We start from the raw sequence: 20,419 nt of genomic DNA on the forward strand, positions 1-20,419 counted from the left end.
GTAGTTAAAATGGGTAATCTACTTAAAATACTGAGTTATCACCTTTTTGGGGATTAAATCTAAAAATAGATTGTGGATTATAATTCAATCTTTCCAATAAAGGAAGAGCTAAGTACCTTCATTGTTACAATCAGGAGATTATAATTTTATCTTCACAATAAAGGAAGAACTAAGTACTCATTGCTACAATCAGGAGATAGCTAAATCCAGTCTTCACAATCCCCCCTGATGATCATTGAGAGACTAGTTTCCCATTGATCATTTAACAGAATCATCTTTTAGCCCTAAAACCTTTTAACTACAGATGTTTACAATATTTCAATTTCTATGCAGAAATTACAATAGTTAGAGAGAAATAGAAAAGAGAAAACAAAACCAATGTTTTGCAAGGCACATTGACAAAAAGCCAAATTAGGGGGCAGCCCCCTTTGGCATAAAAGTGTACATTTACAATAAATGTTCAATCCCCTTTTGTTCAATTTATTGTACCCAAAAGTTCATTCTGGATCTTCTTGATGTAGTGCAGGTTTCTGCAAGCATCTTTTTTTCAAAGAGTTCATTCTCTGGGTTCAAGGAGTTAGCAAACTTTTCATGAATTTTTTCTCAAACAAAATTTTAAATATTGGATTAAAAAAATACAATACACCCCCCCCCCCCAAAAGAGGATATTTATCCACACCCAGATCAACTCAAAGTGGTTGAGTTCTGGGTGTATGAGTCAATTATCAAAAAAAAAAGCCAAAAACATAAAAGAAAAATAGAGGAAAAAAATTAAGCTTCTGAGAGAAATAAAAATTCAAAATTCAGAATCAAAATATCAAAAATTATACATACAAAATATCTGAATTAAAAGAATAAATTCATAATAGGCCCTTGTATTAAGGTCCAATTAAAGTAATTTTTATCCCACAAGTCTGTAGGGGAAAAAATTGTAGTAATGTTGTATTTACCCATTATAAGTCAAGACTACAGGAAGTTGCCATCATATAAGAGAGAAAAATCAAGGACTAGATTTTTGTGTGAAAAAGGAAGTGTCATTTCTTGGTCTGATATTTCATCATTTCTCAGGGATAGGGGAGCCAGACTAGCCAAATGTTAGGTATTTTCATAGAAAGTATTTTACAAGGAGTGTGGTTGAAGGAGTCCTGCTTCTTAACATATGTCAAGCGCTGCAACCTCGAGTCTTATATTAGGTTCAATCCTTTCATATTGGCATAGAAGTTCATCAATCCCACATGGATTGGTTTCCTTTGACCTGTGTGCTCTTTTAGCATTTTTCAGGTTAAGTTTGTGCTTCTATAGCACTATGTAGATAAAGTCTGTGCTCCTTTTTCTTTTTTTTAAATTTTATAATATTTTATTTGATCATTTCCATGCATTATTCATTGAAGACAAAGATCATTTTCTTTTCCTCCCCCCACCCCCCCGTAGCCGATGCGTAAATCCACTGGGCATCACATGTTTTCTTGATTTGAACCCATTGCCATGTTGTTAATATTTGCATTAGAGTGTTCCTTTAGAGTCTCTCCTCTGACCTGTCCCCTCAACCTCTGTGCTCAGGCAGTTGCTTTTCCTCGGTGTTTCTAATCCCACAGTTTGTCCTCTGCTTATGAATAGTGTTTTTTCTCCTAGATCACTGCAGATTGTTCAGGGACATTACACCGCCACTAATGGAGAAGTCCATTACGTTCGATTATACCACAGTGTATTAGTCTCTGTGTACAATGTTCTCCTGGTTCTGCTCCTTTCGCTCTGCATCACTTCCTGGAGGTCATTCCAGTTTCTATGGAATTCCTCCACTTTATTATTCCTTTTTGCACAGTAGTATTCCATCACCAGCATATACCACAATTTGTTCAGCCATTCCCCAATTGATGGGCATCCCCTCGTTTTCTAATTTTTGGCCACCCTGTGCTCCTTTTTTGATCCCAATTTCTAGAATCAGAAATAATCATTAACCGCAGTTTCATAGTATTTATCAATAAATGGCAGATTTCCATAGTCTAAAGCTTTTCAGGTATACATTTTTATGCTAAGCAAATGGATATCTTAGCTTATTGCAAAAATCAAAAATAGTTAAAAGAAAATCTTTTCAATACAATTACATGTGCTTCAAATACAAAAAAAATAAGAGAAAGAAAAAATAAAATACTTTATGGCACAAATAAAATGCAATAAAATAGTATAGATCCATCAATAGGGAAGTCTTATAATCAGTAGTTAAATATTATCAATATAGTCAATTATTCATTATCAATAGAGGGTACTCATTTTATATGGCTATAATGAATCCATGAGTCCCTCTCCCCAATTTTAATAGCTGTCTGTGTAGTTAATAGGATTTGGAATGGTCCACCATAAGCAGGTTCAGTCAACCCAGTGTGTTTGAAATTCTTTATATACACACTATCACCTGGGTTTAAATCATGAAGCAAGACGTCTATGGGACTTGCTTGAACAGCAGCTCCAGAATCATAGAGTTCTTGCAATATTTTGTTTATAATTGTATGATATATGTAGCAATGGTTGTATCCCCTCCTAACAGTGAGGTATAGGCAGGGGTAAATGGTTGTGCCTGAATACGTAGATGTCCAAATAGAATCTCAAATGGTGAGATATGTAAATCACCTCTGGTTCTGCATCTGAGATAAAATAGGGCCAGAGGTAGAATTTCAGGCCATTTCAAATGAGTCTTCATGCACAATTTTATAATCATAGTTTTAAGTTCTTTATTCATTTGTTCAACTTGGCTGGGGCTCTGGGGATGATTTGGTGTATGAAATTTAGGAGTTATTCCCAAACATGAATAAATTTGTGATAAGACTGAATCAGTAAAATGAGTTCCTCTATCCAAGCTAAATCTAGTCTTTACATGTGCCACAGTTTGTTTATCCATTCCCCATTTGATGGACATCTTTGTTTGCCATTTTATTATCCCTCAAAAATGCTTCTATAAATATTTGGTGTGCATATACATGGGGACTTAATTCTTATCAATGATTTCCTTGGGGTTTAAGACCAGTAATGGAGTTTCTGGCTTGAAGGGTATAGACAGTTTAGTTGCTTCAATTGGCATAATTCCAAATTGCTTTTCAAAATGTTTATACAATTTCATAGTTCCACTAGCAGTGTACTGTTGTGCCTATCATTATACAACCCTCCATTATTGACTATTGCTATTCTTCGTCATTTTTTTCTAATTTATAGGGTGTGTGTAATGATAATTTTATAGTTGTGACTTAAAATCTAAATTAGTTATTGGTTGCCATGGGATATCCCAAATAATAAAATACCCAAGTCAGCTGGAAATTATGGTGATTTTAATTAATATAGAGAGAAGGAATTAAGGAGAAGAGAGAGAGAGAGGAAAGAGTTAATTTAAACTGCTCTGGCTTAGGCTGAGCCAGGCAGGAGTTCAAGGCCTTGGCCAAGGGGGTCTCCCCTGAGCGCCAAGAGAAAAGGAAGTCAGTCTTATCACTCACCAGGAGACTGTCTCAAGGAAGCTGTCTGAGGGAGCTCCTCCAGGCTCGAGTTCCAGGATTGAACTGGTGCCCAGGTCTGCTCACAGAAAGTTACCAGCCAGATCCACCTCTCCGGGGAAAAAGAGACTGAAGAGAGGAAGTGACTCGCCCTATATAGATGATTTTACATCACTTTCCTACATCTTATCTGTAACAATGGTAGCTTAGCTTGACTTAGGACAGCCCAGGGGTCTGTCAGCTGTTTCTGCACATGTTTTTCAAAGGCCATCTTCCTAGATACTTAATCCTTAAGTATGGGTGCAGGCATTTCTGACCTTGTTAGACTAAGTAGGGTAGAGCAATGTAAAATTCACAAGACATTCCTGATTCGGTTAGACCAAGTATCTCCATTGTTATAATCAGGAGGTAGCGAAATCAAATCTACTAAAGTACAGTCTAAGTAGGGTGGAGTAATTTTAAAGTTCACATGTGAGAGTCCTAGACTTATTCTTTATAATGTCTTAGCACGATGCCTCGAACATAGTGAAGCTTAATAGATGTTTGATTGATTGATATCCTAGCGTAAAAGAAGGAAAAAGCAGAATTAACAGCATTTTTATTTTTTACTAGAATTTACTTTTTTTCCTTTTCATTTATTTTATTCCATGCAAATATTTTTAACCAAATGCAGAGAAGTTGACAGTGTCTTGAAAACAAAAAACAATGTGTTGGGGGATGCAAAATCTTCTGTAATTCAATTCTGAAATTGTTTAACGTAAAATGAAGGTTAAAAGTTGAGAGTCAAGTTAGAGTAAGAGTGGTCTATTTCATCAGTTGTTCAAATGCCAAAAAAAGATCCATTTAATTTACTTTGACCATATTTCTTTCATTGTCCATTTTTTTATCTTTCTTTGATCCCATAAGTTTAAAAATATTGTTGCAGGTAACAATCCATTATTTTTGTTGTTGTGGCTTCAGATTATATTGGGTCAGAGGGGGGATCTAGGGGATATTCACAGAACTAGTTAAAAGCACATTTTTTATTCAGGCTGACTTCATTCTTTGAATAAATTCTATTTCGTTCACACTTTTTTCCTGTAACAAAACTTCATATCAGATGTAAAGTCTTGCCTACTTTTTAGAAGCATATAAGATAATTTGTAAATCACTTATTTTCTTTTAAGATTGGAATCTAGTCTTATTCAACCTTTTAATAAGAATCTTGAAAAGTGGCTAAACACTCCTTGCTGGTTTTTTTGATAGTAGTTACAAATGATGTCATTGAACTAGCTAGGCCCTTACAAAATGAAGACAACTGTTATTCCTTGACTGAGAAATACCAGCAAAGGAATCACAGCAAGTGTAGATAAAGAAGACAAAATAATTTATAGGTATAATGCAATTTATGATATAAAAACAATCTATCAAAAAACTTTCTTTGAATCTCCTTAAAGAATTTGATATGATGGATTGCATCTTAAACTTTGAGGCTATAAATTGCATAAATTCTTGCTGTCATCAGATAATATTATTTGGCATTTTATTTCTTTAAAATTTAAAGCTATAGTGGCTTAACTGTAATTAAGGGTACTTAATTAGAGTTGCCACAATTAACTAAATGAAAACTTCTAATTAAATCTCAAATAAAATCTTATTTCATGTTAATATGGAAAGAAAATGATAAGAAAAACAAAACAAAACTATTCCAATAGCTTGTTGATTGGTCTCTCTGCCATAAGTCTCTGCCTTCTCCAGCCTATCTTGTCAATGAGATTTCCCTAAAGGACAAGTCATGCTATTCCCTTCTCAATAAACTCTAATGGTTCTCTGTCACCTCTAGAATCAAACATAAACTACTGTTTGGCATTCAGCTCTTCACTCTTTGTGCCCACTTCTGATCTTCTTGTACCTCTCCTCTCTCTAGCTTCCCCCATCCAAAAAAAATTCCTGGCATTTTCACTGACTGTCCCCCTACCTGTACTACAGTTATCAGGTCATAAGCTCCTTGAGGGCAGGCCTGTTTTTTGCCTTTCTTTGTATCTCCAGTGTTTAGTACAATGTCTGACACATATTAGGTGCCTTAATAAATGTTTGTTGATTGACTATGTAGACTGATTATCATTTATATTACTGCTTATGTATAGATATTGCTTAAGAAATTGGTGATGGGTGGGGTGATAATGATGTGTCTCTAGAGGCTTCTGGAGAAAAGGAATTATGACATTTGACTGTGGAATAATATGACTGATTTTGTAACATGACTATCTATTTTGAACATCATTGGAACTCTTCTTTGTGAATTGCCTCCAGAATCTGTGGTGAATATCCCTAATTATGGTAAAATTTTCCTCTGAAAGGAGAATTTGTCTTTTGGAAATAATGAAGAGCCATTCAAAGCCAAATTTTATGAATAAAGTCAAGTTTGATAAACACTATTTGGGGTCAAAAATGAGGTGTGATAATATAATTTTAAAAAATGATTTATTGACAACCGAAGGCTGTTCTAAAAGAGGAGTTACTCAAACATTTTAAGCAATGACAGCATTCTTGGCCAGGATCCCCTAGCCCTGGTGCTTTTGAAGTGGCAGTATAAATAAATGAACACCTCTCTGCCAGTATGGATTTTTTTCTCCTTTCCTGTTATTTTTTAATCAGGGCAAGAGCCAAGTGGAGATAATATATTATCCATTTGTAGAATCACCAGCCCCTATTTCTCTTTCATCTCCTTGTTTCCAGGTTAACCAGCTACATAGAATAAAACTGAATTCATATATCAGTATGCTAAAGCAAGCATCTAGTTTTCCATAAAATAAAAGGTACAATTTAAAATTTAATATTATAATAGCTAGCATTTATTAAGTACCTCCTATGTACCAAGTGCTTTACAAATATTACCTCATTTGATTCTCACAAGAATCCTGGGAGGTAGATGCCAATATTATCCACATTTTACAATTGAAAGAATTGAGGCCAAGGCCAAATGACTTTAGGTCACATAGCAGTGTCTGAAGTTGGACTTGAACTCAGGTCTTCCTGATTCTAGTCCCAGTGCTCTATCTATTGTACCAGCTAGCTGCCTTTTTGAAAAAATGTTGAAAATCTCTCAAAAAGGTTGAAAAATCTTAGGGAATTTTAATGTATTAATGGTACTCTAAAACTTTTGATAGGTAGATTATAGTAATTATTCTGCAGCTAGGCATGATTTCACATTTGTGAATAACTGAATACAGAATTGAGAGAAATCTCGTCACTTAGATTTGTCTACTTTATAAAAGGACCATAATATAAAAAGTTAGAACTCCAGATTATACATTTTACATGTTTATTTCCAAAGCAGAGATTATATAACACCCACATAAAACATTATATGTAAGTCTTGTTCATATAGATTGCAAAACACCTACATTATGTCATAACTAGATATGCTCAAACAATTTTCTTGAATATGAGATGGAAGCATTTTAAAATGATCTTTTTGTTTGTTTTGGATCTTTTTTTTTTCAGACAGAACCTTGGTGAAAGTATTCTTTATTTATGGGTAGAGAAAATTCGAGAACTTCTAATAGAAAAATCTCAGCAATCAGAACCAGGTAGGATTTAAAATTTGACTTGTTTGTTTTTAATGTAATAGTAACTAACAATTCACATAGGCCTACAAATTCAGAAGGATGATTGTCTGAAGTCCAATTTAGGATTTTATGAGAGGAATTTCTCTTGGGGAGCTCATCTGCTTACTTCATTTTCTTTACTACACATGAATCCATGATTATCTCTAGCCTTTCTATAGTTTCATTTTTCACAAATCTGATAGACACCTTACAAAATTGCTACAAAATGTGTATCTTTTGACTACTAATAAAAAAGAATACCAAGACTGATACTTGTGTAACATTGTAAAGCTTGCTTTACACATATTAAGACCTTTGAGCTATTAGATTTTCCTTAAACCCAGCAGAATTCTAGGATGTGATTTTTGTAGAATCATGCATTTTGTGAAAGAACAGATTCTACTCAGGGTTGCCCAAAATAATTTGGGTTTGGAATAACTTAGGGCAGTGATGATGAACCTTTTAGACACTGCATGCCTTCCCTTACCCCCCTCAACCCCTGGGCCAAGGGAGTGACCTAGGCTCTCAACTCAGGAGAGGGAGGAAGTGCTTTCATTAGGCTGCTGGGCTGAAGGGCAGAGAGGTGTGGTGGAGGGGAGGAAGGGAACACCTCCATCCAAGTACCTCTGCCTTTCTAGCAACTAACTGGCAGGTGATGGACAACAAGCGTGAGTGCCCTTAGAGAGGTGGCACACATGCCATAGGTTCACCATCATAGTCTTAGGGGGTTGAAAAATATTGATGGAAGCTAAAAATTGTAATCACCAAAAGGGTAACAGAGAATAAAATTTATCACAGTCTAAGATCTCAGGGCAAGACAGTTTACACCAAAATTAAACCAAAACATTAAACTCAGTTATGCAAACTACATGTAATAATAAATATAAGTGAGCTGTTTATACACACACACACACACACACACACACACACACACACACACATACACACACATATAGTACATGCTGTGAAGATTGGATTTGGCTCTCCCCTGATTGTAACAATGAAGGTACTTAACTCTTCCTTGATTGTGAAGATTAAATTGTAGTCCCTTGTCTATTTGTTGATTTAATTCCCAAAAATGTAAGCACAGTACTTAAAGTTGAGTGGGAAGATCTGCCCATGTTATATCTAATCACCAAAGGTGTAAATATCCCACTTAATCATGAAGTGGGAGGTCTGTGACCCAGATTGTGATAGTGGGTAATGAATTAGAATCAACTAACTGCCTTCTGGGCAGTCCTAGAGCAGAGCATCAGCTGTGATTGGTAGACATGGAATTAGGGGAAGTGACACAAGAAAAAAAGGTCTTTAAAAGAAAAAAGAGACAAGGGTCTGAATGAGGTTGGTTGGTTGGTTGTTGTTGATGATGGTCATCCTTCTGGGAGTTTGAAAGAGACACACTTGGCATGGAGCCTGCTAGAGTTGAGGCTGATAAAGAATCTGCTGATTGAACTGACAGATGGTGCCCTTCCCCCATTCCTGCAGAATTCTCCAGCTCATCAGATCTGCTTCTCTCTTTTGTGCTGGCAGATTAAGTCCAGTTCCTCTCTTACAGAGCTTTGGAAAAATATAGTGACTAGTTTTAAGTAATAGTGATTGACATTACAAGTGTGTATTTTAATCCTTAAATATGTGTTAACACTCTTCTGCCTTGGAACCAATACTCAGTATTGTAAGGGTTTATATATATATTTAACATTTGTAATTTCTTTTTTTTTTAAACCCTTACCTTCTGTCTTGGAGTCAATGCTGTGTATTGGCTCCAAGGCAGAGGAGTGGTAAGGGCTAGGCAATGGGGGTTAAGTGACTTGTCCAGGGTCACACAGCTGGGAAGTGTCTGAGGCCAGATTTGAACCTAGGACCTCCTGTTTCTAGGCCTGGCTCTCAATTCACTGAGCTACCCAGCTGCCCCCAACATTTGTAATTTCTAATGCTATAACTGGCACCACTTTTACAGTCTCTTGTTCTGCTGACCAGAATAGCCTTACATAAACTGGAAAATTATTTCATATGAGTTTGTAATGAATTTTTTTAATCTTATAGCATCCAATAAAATTGCTTTTAGTTGGGTAAAGGGTTGTAATGAGTAATTATGTAGCATTTCAGATATAAATTCCACAGAAAATCAATAACAAAGACCGAGCTTTAGCATGATATTTATGTGCTATAAAAAAAAAGATGAGGTAATTATTTTGAGTATATTAGCTATTTGTGCTAATAATAAACATTTATATCATAGCTCTATAGGTGCACATATTTTAGTACTTTTAAGAAAAATGTATGATTAAGGACAGCCTATTGATGTGACTATTTCTTTTGACTTTTTAGTCTTACTCTTTCCTAATTTCTATCACTAATATTGTAAAAAATCTCTAGTTATCCTATGGAATGATTCAAATTTCCAAAAGTAAAAAAGATTCATTCTAATCGTTAAGATTGTACTATCTAATAATTTTTAAGCAGCAAGGAATGGTTGTGAAATAAAAACACAACAATAAAATCTAAAAATTTCCGAAAGGTTGAGAATCACTCACTTAGCATCCCTTAGGGACCTACCTTAATCTTAAATTAGTTGTCTTAAAATAATGTTCTTAGAGCTTCATAAGATTTTTATCTAAGTTCTATTTCATTAGCACCTCTTTAAGTAGAGGTTTACTGTTATCTGATCATGTTTCCATAATTATATTTTTCTTTGGAAAAAAAGTTATTTTCTGTAATAAGCTTGTTTTGGAGATTTTGTTGGAAAATATGAGAATTAATTATGAATAGAGGAGTCTGGATAGCTCTTTGTAATTTTCATGGGTAGTCCACCCACTTGAATATAGTTTAGGATTTCTTTAATTCATTGACTAAGACTATTATGCAAATTTAGAGATTGATCATTGGAAATTAAGAATTTTAATATCTCATATATCTTTATAGGCCCAGACTTAAAGAAGACAACTGAAGAAGATGTTGACTATGAAGATGATTACTTTTGTGATTATCAGTCAAAAAATACAGTTGAAGTCCTAGATTTTGTTGTCACTGAAAGTCAATCAGGTATATTATAATTGAATATTTAGTTTATTTGGAAAGAACATCAATTACCACATTTATCACCATCATCATAACTGACATTTACATAGTGATTTAATATCTTATAAATAAATACTTAATGTACATTATTTCATTCAAATTTTACAGCAAATCTGTGAAGTAGGTACTATTTTTGTCCTCATTTTACGGATTAGGAAGCTCAAGCTTAGTAGCACTTTGAAGGAGTGAGGTGTTTAAAGTCAGAAAGTGCTGCAGGAAAGTATCAGAACTTTAAAAATGTACTAGAAAATCTATAGTTTAATAAGCCTTTTTCATATTTTATTTGAAAATATAGATATTAATTTGGGGAAAAAAGAGTAGGACTACTAACAAGTAGACCAGACAGTTTAAATGAATTTTCAGATAACCTCATTATCAACAAAGTAGGCAAAGGCCATCCTTTTGTCAGTGTGGAGGATAAATGTCAAATAAGAACTTGAGGAAAAAGGAAAGGATTTGGAGAGTGAAGTGGAGAATTATTTATTGTTAATGAAGGTTCCTCCTTCCGCCCATTGCCAGTGTTTCTTAGAAGTTGAAAAAAGTACTTATTAAAGAAAATAAAGTAAATTATGTTTTCAACATATAGATATAGAAGAACTACCACCAATTAAACATGGAGTCCCAATCACTGACCGAAGAAGTACTTTTCAAGCCCATTTAGCTCCTGTAGTTTTCCTCAAGCAGGTAAGGTTTTAATATTAAAATTTATATTTTCTTTTTTTTATAAATCACTACATAAAACAATTAGTATTAAATTTAATTATTATCATTATTTTCACTTTTTATTTAACAGCTTTCCTATTAGATGGAATATTTTATATCCATTTTTCCTTTAAAATTATTCTGACTCATTTTATATTTACATATACATTTGCTAGAGATAATTTAATGCATTTAGATTTGCTCATCTTTGGCTCTTGATCCAAATGTTGCTGTTAAATGTCATTTACTCTGAAAAACACTTTATTTCCATTGTGAAAAAACCTCATAGCATAGTAGGCTGTGGAGTTTAATATTTAAAAGCAATCTGTGTTTTCATCTTTGGCTCTTTCTTCCTACTTGGGCAAATCACAGTCTCTTCAAAACTTGGTCAAAGGGGTCAGCTGGGTGGCTCAGTGAATTGAAAGCCAGGCCTAGAGATAGGAAGTCCTAGGTTCAAATCTGGCCTCAGACACTTCCCAGCTGTGTGACCTTGGGCAAGTCACTTCACCCCCATTGCCTAGCCCTTACCACTCTTCTGCCTTGGAACCAATATACAGTACTGATTCCAAGACGGAAGTTAAGGGTTAAAAAAAAAAAGACTTAGTTGAACAGGCTACAGTGCCTTATCCAAGAATACCTAAATTTAAAACTAGCCATAGATACTTAAATAACCCTGGGCAAGTCCTTTAACTTCTTTTTGTCTTGGTTTCCTCATATGTAAAGTAAGGAATGATGTTAATAATAATAATAACACCTACCTCTCAAAGGTGTTGTATAAATGCTTTTTAATGTTATAATATTATTATTATAAGTAAAATTTTTTACTCTGTGGTGTCTTCTGCTTATAGGTATTCCAATATATTGATTTAATTTGACTTCAGAGATGGAATAAAAGGTGTTAACCCCACCTTTCCCATTCCAAACATCAGAATAATCTTTCCATTCCAAGATCAGAATGGAAAATATTTAAATCTAAAGTCTTATGAGAAAAAAATAAAAGTCCTATGAAATACTATCTGGTTGAAATCTCAAGTATCTTAATTTGCAGAAATATGCCATTCTATGATGAAAGACATTCTAAAAATTAACATGAGTTCTGGAGGCTCTTTGAATAATTTTATTAGCATGATAGATTATATTAAAATGCTTTAAGATGCCTTTTGTTTCCTCATTTTTTTTACATAGCATTTATAGCTATTTTTGTACAAGGAAAAAATAATTGTTTTTATTTTCAAGGTAAAAATGGTTCTTGCCAAATTATATGAGAATAAGAAAATAGCCAATGCCACCCACAATATTTATGCTTACAGGTGAGTCATGATCAGAATATAGTGCATATAATTAGTGAAAGGGGGTTAGACCATAAGGGCATGTGTTTTTTCCAACCTATGCAAACTACCACAGACCTGAAGAAGAATCATGTGTCTAAAGCAAAATGAAATTGCAAACAAATCAGAATTTTAATTGTCAAAGCCTGAAAAAAAACTCCACTACAATAAAATCTTAGCTATTTATAGCTCTCAAGGAACAAGGTATTTAGAAGACTTGTTTTCCATATTGTTGAGAGTTTACGATCATCCATCTGATTTGCTTAAACAATAAACTCAGATTTGAAATTTGTATGAAAACTAGAATTTGCTTTACGCAATTTTTGTTTAAATCTTTCTAAATATATTGCATATTGCCTTGTCTTTTTTCAGCAGAAATTATCAAATATCGTTTATCCTTCTCCCTCTCCCTCCCATCCTGTGGTTTTGCTTTCTGCAGTTTTAGTTGCTCATGTCCTAGTAGATAGAGTGGTTTCCTCTTTCTGCATGGAGGTCCACCTGTAGAGATCCACAGTCAGTCTGCTGTGCTGGAGAGCAGGCTTGACCATTCTGCTTTAACTTGAAAGGGTATTTTTTAAAGTTAGTTTTTGTGTGTGTATGTGTGTATGTATGAGAGAGGAAGGAGGTGGGAAGAAGGTCCCCCAAAGCACAGTACTATACAGTAAAATTAATACAGGTATTAACTTTGGAGGGAGAACCATATCTATAGGATTGAATATTATCCAAGACTTCAGGCATCCACTGGAGGGTCTTGTACTGTATCTCCTGAGATAATACTTTAGCACAGTTTTGTATAATAATATCTAACATACTTAATTATTACTGTATTTAATGTTGGTAATATATTACTTTGTTTAACTTCTCAATTAAACTTTATTATACATAATTATGTACAAGAACATCTTGTTATATATTCTATAAGCCATCCACAGTAGTTCTTGGAACCTGTCTCATGTGGATACAGGACCCTACTGTTGAGGAAAATTAATATTGAATTGCATTATTTAGTAATATTTCTGTGTGATATCATTTTCCCCTTAGACTTCCAAGGTGAGGCTGAAACTGCCTGACTAGTAGCTAAGGTTACTCCTAGTCCCCCAGGTTATCAAACTGGATTGGGAACTTTTGTCTTTTGATAAAATTTTAAAAGGATTAAAGGCTTTAATGAGAAAGAACTCCTGGAACATTTTGCATCAATCCACAAAATGTTGCAAACTGTGCATGTCAGATGTTCTCCCATGAATGAAAGTCCATCTTAATTACACCAGTGAGGTAAACATGATTATTCATAAATAGCTTTCTTAAGACTGTGTGCTCTTTCATTATCATCATCATCATCATCATCATTATTGTTAGTATTAGTGTTATTTTTGGCTCAGTTGAATCTTTCCTTAATATATCTCAAGACATTCCTCCAGTGTTACCCATGTTCAACAGCTTAGAAAGTGGGAAAAAGAAAACTTCCTACATTACTTTACATTGCATATCATGCATTGTTAATCCCCTAAAGACTGTGAAACCATGGTGAATTCAAGGCTGATTTGCTATGGTGAACTCTGACCTATTTGAAAGTATTAGGCTGGCCCATATTTTGAGATGCTGGTTAGGCAAAGATCTACCTCCCTTGTGGTGAAGTAATGAGGTCTTTTGTAGTAATGAGGATTGGGGAGGTCCAAACACTGAACTATCAGGCCATAAGAAAGAGGTAGAACTCAGAAGAGATCTGTTCGTGGAAGGGGGCTAGCAAAAGATCAATTTTTTGTTAGTGGAATTGCATATCCCCATTAATAAATAACGTTATTCTCTGGGAAATGATCTGATATTCTTTACTGGTTAAAAATCTGTATGCTACACTGTAATTCTTTTCAGTGATTTAATATCTTTATTATAATTGTCAGTTATAAACTGACTTCATGTCCAGCATTCTGTGCACTGTACTATACTACTTCAAAAATTAGTTAATATGTCACAGTGATAGACTATCTCCAAATGGGTCTTCACTGCTGTAATTTTCTGTTGTTTTTTTTGTCTGCTTTTTTACTTATTGTATAACTATCAACTCTCATGTCTTGTTACTGTCAATACACCTGACTCCTTTTAATTTGTTTCTTCTTCTAATCAACTTTTCTCAGCAGACTTTTCTAAAGTCACATATGGTTGAGAGAAGCTAGTGAAGGGCTGGTATTTGATGTTTCTGAAGGTAACAATAGCTTCATTAGCCTTAAGAGATACCTTTTAGTTTCTGCCTTCTCCTGATTTTTCATAATAGTGGGTATTCCCTCTCTACATATCCTAGCCCTTTGATGCTGTAGCAGATGGTTTTCAGGAATTGTCTGTCCAAGAATACTTATACCTTGAAACCAACTTTTACGTGATGATCCTTTCTGAATTGGACCTTGATTGGATCTGGACCTTGGATGAACTTGTACTCAAAACATTCCATTTTAGTGGGACCAGATAGTTTATTTTCCATTGGCATAACTGTTGAAAATCTAAGGATTTCTCCATGCCATTGTGAGGCATCATGGTAGTACTTTAGCAGAGGGGTTGCCCCTAAAAACGTGCTAAATAGATTACTAATAAGGAACAGTGTGGAGTAAACAGTCCAACATATGGACTAGAATTATTTTCAAATATACTAATTTGGAAATCTTGGAAACATCAGCCAGTATTACAGAGTAACTATTTAATCTTATTGAAAATGATATTTGGGGGCTTTAGAATTTAACAGTAGTATGTATGTTTGCAGAATATATTGTGAAGATAGGCAGACTTTCTTGCAGGACTGTGAAGATGATGGAGAAACAGCAGCAGGTGGACGTCTCCTTCACCTTATGCAGGTAGAAATAAGAGAAAACTTTTCTAAGCACTATATGTTCATTCTTCTCAATACTAGAAAAAAAAATACTAGGTATAAGCAAATCAGTTTACCTCATCTCTAGTTTAACTTTAGAGTGAGTTTTGTTCTTTTTTTTTAAACGTGGATTGAGTTATATGTTGTTTCCTATAACTAGATATAAAGAAGAAGACTAGATTACCAGTCAAATAGGGGCAGAAAACAAAAAGTTAATTCCAGAATTGCTTTGAAATCCATTCATACAACTGGATCCAGTGCTCTTTGGCAATTTATCAACTCTATTGCTACTACTTCTCCTCTTTAAAACCTAGTTTTTCATTTCCTCAGTTTCAAATGTAAAAGAAAGAGAACTCGCTATGTTTAAAACCTTACATGAACTGAAAACTTGGCATTTTATAACTATTTGAAAGTATGACTCATAATTCACTTGGGCAAAATAAAAGTTTTTATGTTTCATCAAAATCGATAGGGTAAAAGAAAAAAGATGGTTAATTTTAGCATATTTTCAAAATATTCTATAAAGAAAGGTAAACTTGAGATTTTAAAAGCATTTTATGTAACTACTTTTTGTCCTTTTAATTTCCTTTTACATAGCTTTATAGAACAGAATTTTTAAATTTAATAATTTAATAAATATTTGGTTTTTTTTTTAACTGAATTGAATTAATATTTCTTGGCTTCATTTTACTTGCCTGTAAAATGAAGCAGTTGGGCCAGACACTCTATTAATATTTCTTCTAGCTGAAAAATTCCACTATTCTATATCTTGACAGCAGATCTCTTTGATTACTAATCTAATCCCCTTTCCACTTTCGTATAGTCTCAATACAACATACCTGCAAAAGTTAACAATTCCTAAAAAGCGTCATACTATATTTTATACAAACAGTTGTTTCTCTTTTCTCCTTTAAAGACTGTATTTATATATATGTAAATATATACTTATGTATTGAGAGGTAGTGTGCTAGAAAATTCAGAATAAAAAAAAAGAATTTAAGGTATATTTTGATATATGCTAGCAGTATAATCCTAGGCAAGTCATTTACCAAATGAAGGACTTTAAGCAACTCTTCTGAAACTATAGATTGACCTAGAAAGACTTATGAATTGATACAAAGTGAAGTAAGCAGAACCAGGAGAACATTGTACATGGCAACAGCAATATTGTATGATGAACAACTGAATGACAACTGTTCTCAGTAAAAACAAAGATCCAAGACAATTCCAGAGGACTCATGATGAAAAATGTTGTCTACCTGCAGAGAAAGAATTAATGGAGTCTGGATGCAGACTGAAACATGCTCTTTTTAACTTTATTTTTTCCTGTTTTTTTTTTGTCTGTTTTCTTGTTCAACATGATTAATATGGAAATATGTTTTTCATGAATGTGAATGTATAGCCTAAATCAAATTGCTTGCTTTTTCAATGAGTTGGGAGAGAAGGGAGGGAGAGAATTTGGAATTCAAAATTTAAAAAACAAATGTTAAAAATTGTTTTTCCATATAATTGGAAAAAATTAAAAAAAAACAACAACAACCTTCAAACAAGATTTAAAAAGTTGCCAGTTGGCATGTCAAAGGTAGTTTCTATGTCAGCATAGATGAGTGCCCTACACGATGAAATCACAGATCCATACTAACACTAAATAATTATATATTTTTAAAAATACAGATTTTGAATGTACGAAATGTTTTGGTGGTGGTATCACGCTGGTATGGTGGTATTTTACTAGGACCAGATCGCTTTAAACACATCAACAACTGTGCCAGAAACATACTAGTGGAACAGAACTACACAAACTCACCAGTAAGTGATAATTTTTAACAGGAAAACCTAAACTTTTAAACTACATATTTCACATTTTGTATGGTTCTCAGATAGGCCCTCAGTGGTTATAAATTCTTTGAGTTGTAGAATCAAAGATGATGTGGTATAGTGGAAAATACCCCTGATTAGGAATGAAGCTTACTAATATACCTTATCATTAACTAGAAGAGTGATCTTGAGCCATTCACCCCTCCTTTGGATCTCAATTTTCTCGAATTGATCAGTGAGGGATTGTACCATGTAGTAGTTAAATTCCCTTTTAACTTCAGAATCTGGATTTGACAATACCACATGGAATAAATACCTTTTTTCTGGAATAAGATTTTTGTTTTTCCTATAGCAACTGGCCTTTTATTGTGGTGGGGCATGATAACTATATCTACCCACACTGCTTCTTAGGTGTCTGCCTACAGAAAATCCATGTCTGCTTTCATAAGTCCACCTCTCTTCTGATCATACTGATCTAGCAGTTAGGATTCTGTCTCATATAAAAAGATGGAGCCCTAGTTCTCAGGCTTTGATGATTTCAGCCAATTTCTGATAGAGCTCTGTTTTTTACCCTTAAATTGGTCCAGAAGACCTTTTCCTTTAGGGCTCTATCTCTAGGGCTTTCATCTTTCACTACTTTCTAAACCTTCACAGATCACTGACTCCTATCTCAAGGCCAACAAGACAACCTCTAGAACCTTTCTGATCCCTAGGTTCATAGAGCTGCTCTACCTGATCCTTAGGCCCCCTTTTCTGCTGCTGTAACTATATATAACTGGATATACTCCCTCCTGGCTGCCTCTTTCCTGTTACAACACATTCCAAACCACCAGAGTACCTTTTTTCTAAGATTGTGTACAAAAAAATGTATAGATTCAGAAATAATTCAACAGGATAAGATAATTAAAGGTACATAAAATTACTCTTAGAAGTAAAAGAAATCCACTCATCTCTACACAACACAGTGTTGGAGTTGTTTCTGACCTATAAAATTCTTTAGTCACTAGCTTTGCCTTCATTGTCATCTTTAGGTTGGGAAGATCCAACTTGCTTATGTTTCCTGTACAGTTGTAAAATCTTTGATCCTAGAGTATTCTCTGCTGAACTGGGATGGGCATAATGGTTTCTCTAGCCCAAGCTTATTGGTCCTTTCTACAACCTGAAGCTGACTCTCAGCCAAATAGAAATCCCCCTGATTGGTGAGAAACTTTTGATGCCACAGTCATTAAATAAGGCACTTGTCCAGTTATCTTTCCTCCCTTTTTCCTGAATGGAGAGCATGGGGGGAATAGTAACAACCATAACTCACAATTAAAGTTTATCCTATTATTCTCAAAATAGAATACAACACCCTTCTGACAATACACAACTACGACCTACTTTATTATAGAAATTATGTCTCCTGGTAATGATTTATTAATCTTAATGTACCAATATAACTTTTTTTATAGAAGCTATGCCATTTTACAACATAATGCATATATTTTGACCAAGTTTACTAATCATTTATCATTATTAGATTTCTTCTTGCAGTTCTAAAAATCTAACCATTTCTACTAAAGTTTGCTGTATAGTAGGTTAATCAACAGAAGACATTTTCAAATTTATTTGGAAATTATTTGGAATTTATTTGGAAAATATGTTAGATAAAAGAATCTTTTCAGAGTTATGAATAAGTGATTTGAAAATTTTTAAAGAGCACAAAAGTGTGATTTTATTCCTTGTGGATTAGTGGTAAATAATCAGTACTAATTCTTTTTATGGGTATTTCACTTTAAAAGGAGGTGTGGGGCATTTGGGCTCTACCTCTAGGGCTTTCATCTTTCACTACTTCCTAAACCTTCCCTTTATATTTTTATCACTAGTGTCACCATCACCACCATCTTAAGAATTGATTTTCTTTAAAATTTTTTGGTTATAACCTAACCATTATTACCTATATGATACTTTAATATTATGGTTTTTGTAAAACCATGTCTTCTGGAGGAAATTTGGTTATTTCATTTACTCTTTCTAGTATTAGTCATGGAAAAAAAAGCTTAAGTCAGTTACATTTTTTTCCCTTTGTATTTTCCCTGTGAATCTTACATTTATTGTAGAAGAAAATGAAACATAGGGGCAGCAAGAAAGCAAAGTGGATAGAGTGCCAGGCCTGGAGTTGGGAGGACCTGGGTTCAAATCTGGTCAAAGATACTTCCCTGTGACCCTAGGCAATCAACTTAATCATAATTATCTAGCCCTTGACACTCTTTTGTCTTAGAATTGATACTAAGACTGAAGGTAAGGGTTTAAAAAAATGAAGCACATTCGTACTCCAACAAAATATATACTGCCCTTTATATACTAACAAAATACCCTGCCCTTCATCTTTTTCATTAAAGAAAACTATTTTGATTTTTGTCTTTTTTAGGAGGATTCATCCAAGCAGTTGGGAAAGAACAAAAAAGTAAGAAAAGACAAGAAGAAGAATGAGCATTGTACTTGAAAATTTAACTTTCAAATACTTTTTTTTTCTGATTATGTAATTAACCATCAAAGAAAACTGTCTGTAGAGAGGATATTTGAAAGACATACTTTGTGACTACTCAGCTCAAAGAGTTCAAGGAAACATGACATGGATGCCAGCCAGGATTTTCACTTGTTTCTTGATTGTCTCAATTGCTTAAAAATGGAGAATTTATGAAATACTCCTATGTATCTGAGACTGATTCAGAAGAATTAATCAAACCTAATCATTACTGCTTCTAATTTTGGGAAAGTAACAGTTTCTCTAAGTAGCAAGTGAATTACCTGTCCTTTTGAATTACATGTCAAGTGCCTTTCTTATGTGGCGGAAACTATCTCTAGAGGGTTTTAAATACTCAAGGTCTTGTCACCTGGATTCTTGTTAACTTACATGAATATTGTATTTTACATTACTTTACAGAAAGTTTGAATGAGCTCCTGAAGAGCTGCTTCTTTTGATTGTAGTTCAGAAAGCTTCTCACTTTAGTTCAAGTTTGCATTTCTGAAGTATTGATTCAGAGAAAATCCAACAAATACCTATCAGTAGAAAAAAGTACTAGAGATAATCATTTGTTTAACTTAAAATGAATTATGTACATGTCATCCCTGAAACTTGGTTTATAAAGAATATGTGATATTGAAATTCACTGAAGAGATTTTCAGATCTACACCTTGGTTTTTTTACTAGTAATGTAAAGCAATAAAAATGCAGGCTCAGCAGGCCTTTTTTTTCATAATGGGACATGAAAGTACAGCATTCTGTTTCTTTTTAAAATCTAAAAATATGTTTTGAAAATTGTTTTTATTGTGGAATTTGGAATATTCCAGATGATAGCCCCTAGTGAAGGAAGATGATAAGGAATGATCTGAAGATACATACAGTGGAGATGTGGATGTGATACCCATAAGTAATCTATAGTTATCCTCAGTGGTTTTCAGTGTACTGCCCTCTTCTCTGCTTGGATACTTTAAAATGCCATGTTCAGTTGAGAATTTATGAAGTTTCCATACACTGGTTAGACAAATTCTTGGGTAGGAAAAGTGTGAATCTTTGGGATTGGAGAT

General features: G+C 33.9%; 1 protein-coding gene across 2 annotated transcripts in view; it reads left to right on the top strand.

Annotated features, from left to right (window-relative positions):
- IMPACT (impact RWD domain protein) overlaps positions 1-20,096 on the top strand; it is a 36,775-nt gene extending 16,679 nt beyond the window's left edge. Inside the window, exons 5-11 of one of the 2 annotated variants that reach the window (XM_007487592.3) lie at positions 6,966-7,051; positions 9,992-10,111; positions 10,734-10,831; positions 12,086-12,159; positions 14,927-15,017; positions 16,706-16,840; positions 19,260-20,096. In XM_007487592.3, the coding sequence (XP_007487654.1) occupies positions 6,966-7,051; positions 9,992-10,111; positions 10,734-10,831; positions 12,086-12,159; positions 14,927-15,017; positions 16,706-16,840; positions 19,260-19,334 (679 nt within the window). In that variant the 3' untranslated portion in view covers positions 19,335-20,096. The remainder of the gene's footprint in view (positions 1-6,965; positions 7,052-9,991; positions 10,112-10,733; positions 10,832-12,085; positions 12,160-14,926; positions 15,018-16,705; positions 16,841-19,259) is intronic. The other variant, XM_056823811.1, reaches the window with a different exon arrangement.
- The last annotated feature ends 323 nt before the right edge of the window (positions 20,097-20,419 follow it).

Source organism: Monodelphis domestica, chromosome 3 (assembly GCF_027887165.1).
Source record: "Monodelphis domestica isolate mMonDom1 chromosome 3, mMonDom1.pri, whole genome shotgun sequence".
NCBI lineage: Eukaryota > Metazoa > Chordata > Mammalia > Didelphimorphia > Didelphidae > Monodelphis > Monodelphis domestica.